This window comes from Mus pahari, chromosome 14 (assembly GCF_900095145.1).
Source record: "Mus pahari chromosome 14, PAHARI_EIJ_v1.1, whole genome shotgun sequence".
Classification (NCBI taxonomy): domain Eukaryota; kingdom Metazoa; phylum Chordata; class Mammalia; order Rodentia; family Muridae; genus Mus; species Mus pahari.
In genome coordinates, this window is record NC_034603.1 from 85,269,167 (window position 1) to 85,272,105 (window position 2,939).

Here is a 2,939-nt window from a genome sequence, read left to right on the forward strand (position 1 = left end):
CACCACCACCACTGTTACCACCACCATCACCATCACCACCACCACCATCATCACCACCACCACTGTCACCACCACCATCACCATCACCACCATTACCACCACCATCACCATCACCACCACCATCATCACCACCACACACACACCACAGGGCAATGTTGGGGGCTTCATGGCCAGTCTCTGGAGGACCAGTCAAAATGAGACTGAGGAGCCGTCACCCAGTAGGTGTTGTGTGGACAAGTTCACACGGGTAAGTTCTAGAGTTTCACACACAGGGTGCTTTAGATGCCGGGAAGCCCCTGGTTCCTGTGGCTCTGGATGCCTCAGCCCTGTCTACTTGACATGTATCTTCCTGCCAAACATCCCTGCCACGTGCCCCTCAGTGAGGCATCTCAGAGCCAGTGTGTGGGAGTTTACCGTCTGAGTCATGCAGTGGTTACACATGCATGTAAATGAAGAGAAAGGTACAGGCGGGTCCCCCCAACCCCCTGGTGTAGATACTGCTGGGTGGTTGCATTCCCAGGATCTGCTCCCGTGTTGCGCCCTCCACGGCGGATTTTGCCTACACGAGCGGTTCACGGTCATGGCTTGGATCCTGCACCCCAGCCGCCACCCACCTCTCCATGGAGTCCAGCGTGCCGTCCAAGCTGCCTAGGTGCTCGGGGATAGGCAGCAGGGTTTTCCCCTTGATCTTGCCTCCCATCACAAACATCTCGTTCTTCAGTCTGTGGACCTGCTTCACAATGTCTTCTGACACTACCCGGGGCCATCCATCCATGTTCTCACTCTGGTTTAGCAGTGAGTAGAGGACCTGAAAGGAGACAGGGCAGTGACTCTGCCGGGCTCTGTGGTTCTGAGGAGCTGGGTCACGCTAGGGGACTTGGAAGACCTCTGTGCTCTTAACCATGAGAAGGCGAGACCTCTCTCCTGGAGATGAGGCAGCTGGAGTTCCTGGAGCCATGATGGCCGGCTGCCATCAGCTCTCCACTCCTCACAACCATAGCACATGAGCCACACTCCTTGCAGGAAGTTTAAGGGCTACGGTATGCTGGGTTATGTCTCTATGTCCATACACACAGTTCTATCACCTGCACCTTAATATGTGACCACATCTGGAGACATGTGTGTGTGTATGTATGTATGTATGTATGTGTGTGTATCTATGTATATATGTATGTATGTGTGTGTATGTTTCTGTGAGTGTGTGTGTGATTGTTTGAGTATATGTGTGTATGAGTTATGTATGTATGTATGTGTGTATACATATGTGTGAATGTATGTATGTGTGTATATGTGTGTGTATATGTATGTATGTGTGTATGTGTATATATGTGTGAGTATGTGTGTATGTGTGTGTCAGTGTATGTATGTATGTGAGAGTGTGTATGTGTGCATATGTGTGTGTGTATGTATGTACACGTGTATATGTGTGTATGTATACATGTATGTGTGTATATGTATGTGTGAGTGTGTGCATGTACATATGTATGTGTGAACAAGCACAGGCAGAGTCCCAGGTCCTGTTCTATGGTGACTGGGAGGATATGTAACCTAGGCTGTTAGTGTGGCCCACTGGAGGCTATCCTCACCCCGCTGCACTGCCAAGGGTTGGTATAATGTATAACAGTGGCAAATACAGAGGAATAGAAAAGACCCTTCCTAGCTCAAAGTCCCAGAGCCAGGGGAACCACCCACTGGTTCTTGGATGGCCCACACCTGGAGTGACAGAAGATGGCAGAGAAGAGAGGGCAACTTTAATGCTGGGAAGAAGGCCAGCCTGTAGGACTCCTGCCACATCTCCTGGAGTGGGGTCTGTCTGTATTTCCAACCAGCTCTTAGGCAAGCCATTGGGAGAAGCATCCCGTTGGAACAGCAAGGTCCTGGGCTCTTCAGTCCCCAAGCTTTGCTGCTCCAGCTCCCACCCTACCCCACCCGGCCCCACCCCTCCCAGCCCAGGCACACACACCTCCTCCACTACTGCAATCAACTGGTCCACGGGGGTGGGGCTGATGTCCCCGTAGATGAGGCGGGTCTTGTAGTTGTCCTTGGTGATGTTCTCCGGCTTCGTCTTGATGAAGTAAACTCCTTTGGTCTTGAGGGACTCTGGGAAGCCCAGGCAAGGAATGATCATCCCAGCAGCATTGAGCGTCAGCACCAGGACGGGGTTATCTATTTTGTCGAAGAACTCGGTGAACAGGGCCATGTTCTCCTCTGCTCCGATCAGTTTGCCCCACTTGTCCGCCTTGAACTTGAGGAGGACAGAAGACACTGTCTCCAGATAATCGATTCTGGGGTCTGGCATGCTTGTCACCTTTCTTTACACCACTGTCCTCTGTGGAACGAACAAGCAGATTCCAGCTGGCTTCTGGGCCTTTGGAACCACACAGACCCTTCGTCCTAAGCACACTGTTGAAAGGGGCCCACAGGTCTTTCTGTCTTTATCTGTGGTTGGGCTGGTGGCAAAGGCCTTTTCCTGCCCTGGTGCAGGGTCATCAGGTAAACACGGTCCCCTGGGTTATTATGACCATAAAATTAAGTAAGCTGGGAAAGAAAAGAGATAGACACAAGGAAAAGAGAAGAGGAAATGGCTATATCGGTGTGGGGGTGGGACACAAAAAGGGGAAAGGGAGGGGGAGGGGAGGGGAGAGGGAAGGGGAGGGGAGCAACTGAGAAGAAACTGAGGAAGGATTCCTGAGATTGACCTCTGGCATCTGCACACATAACAAAACCTGGGCTGCCCAGCTCCTCTGGGCCCTGTGGGTGGGTTTCATTCAACCTGTTCCGGAATCGGCTACCAATGTCAGCTTTTGTAGGCTACATCGGAAGCACTCGGCCAAAGCTAAGGCTTAAAGATTTTGTGATGCTACCACACCCGGGTCATCAAAGCCGCCATCCCACACCAGAACAGGGGCTCGGTCCCAGCCCCGTATGAATGGGAAGGT

At 51.9% G+C, this 2,939-nt stretch overlaps 1 protein-coding gene across 2 annotated transcripts in view; it reads right to left on the reverse strand.

The window, feature by feature from the left end:
* The window catches only part of Dnah17 (dynein axonemal heavy chain 17), a 103,781-nt gene extending 101,479 nt beyond the window's left edge, over nt 1–2,302 (reverse strand). Inside the window, exons 1-2 of one of the 2 annotated variants that reach the window (XM_021213637.1) lie at nt 1,964–2,299; nt 615–808 (exon numbers count right to left, since the gene is read on the reverse strand). In XM_021213637.1, coding sequence (XP_021069296.1) covers nt 615–808; nt 1,964–2,299 — 530 coding nt within the window. Of the gene's footprint in view, nt 1–614; nt 809–1,963 lie in introns of both variants that reach the window. The other variant, XM_021213638.2, reaches the window with a different exon arrangement.
* Between the last annotated feature and the right edge of the window lie 637 nt (nt 2,303–2,939).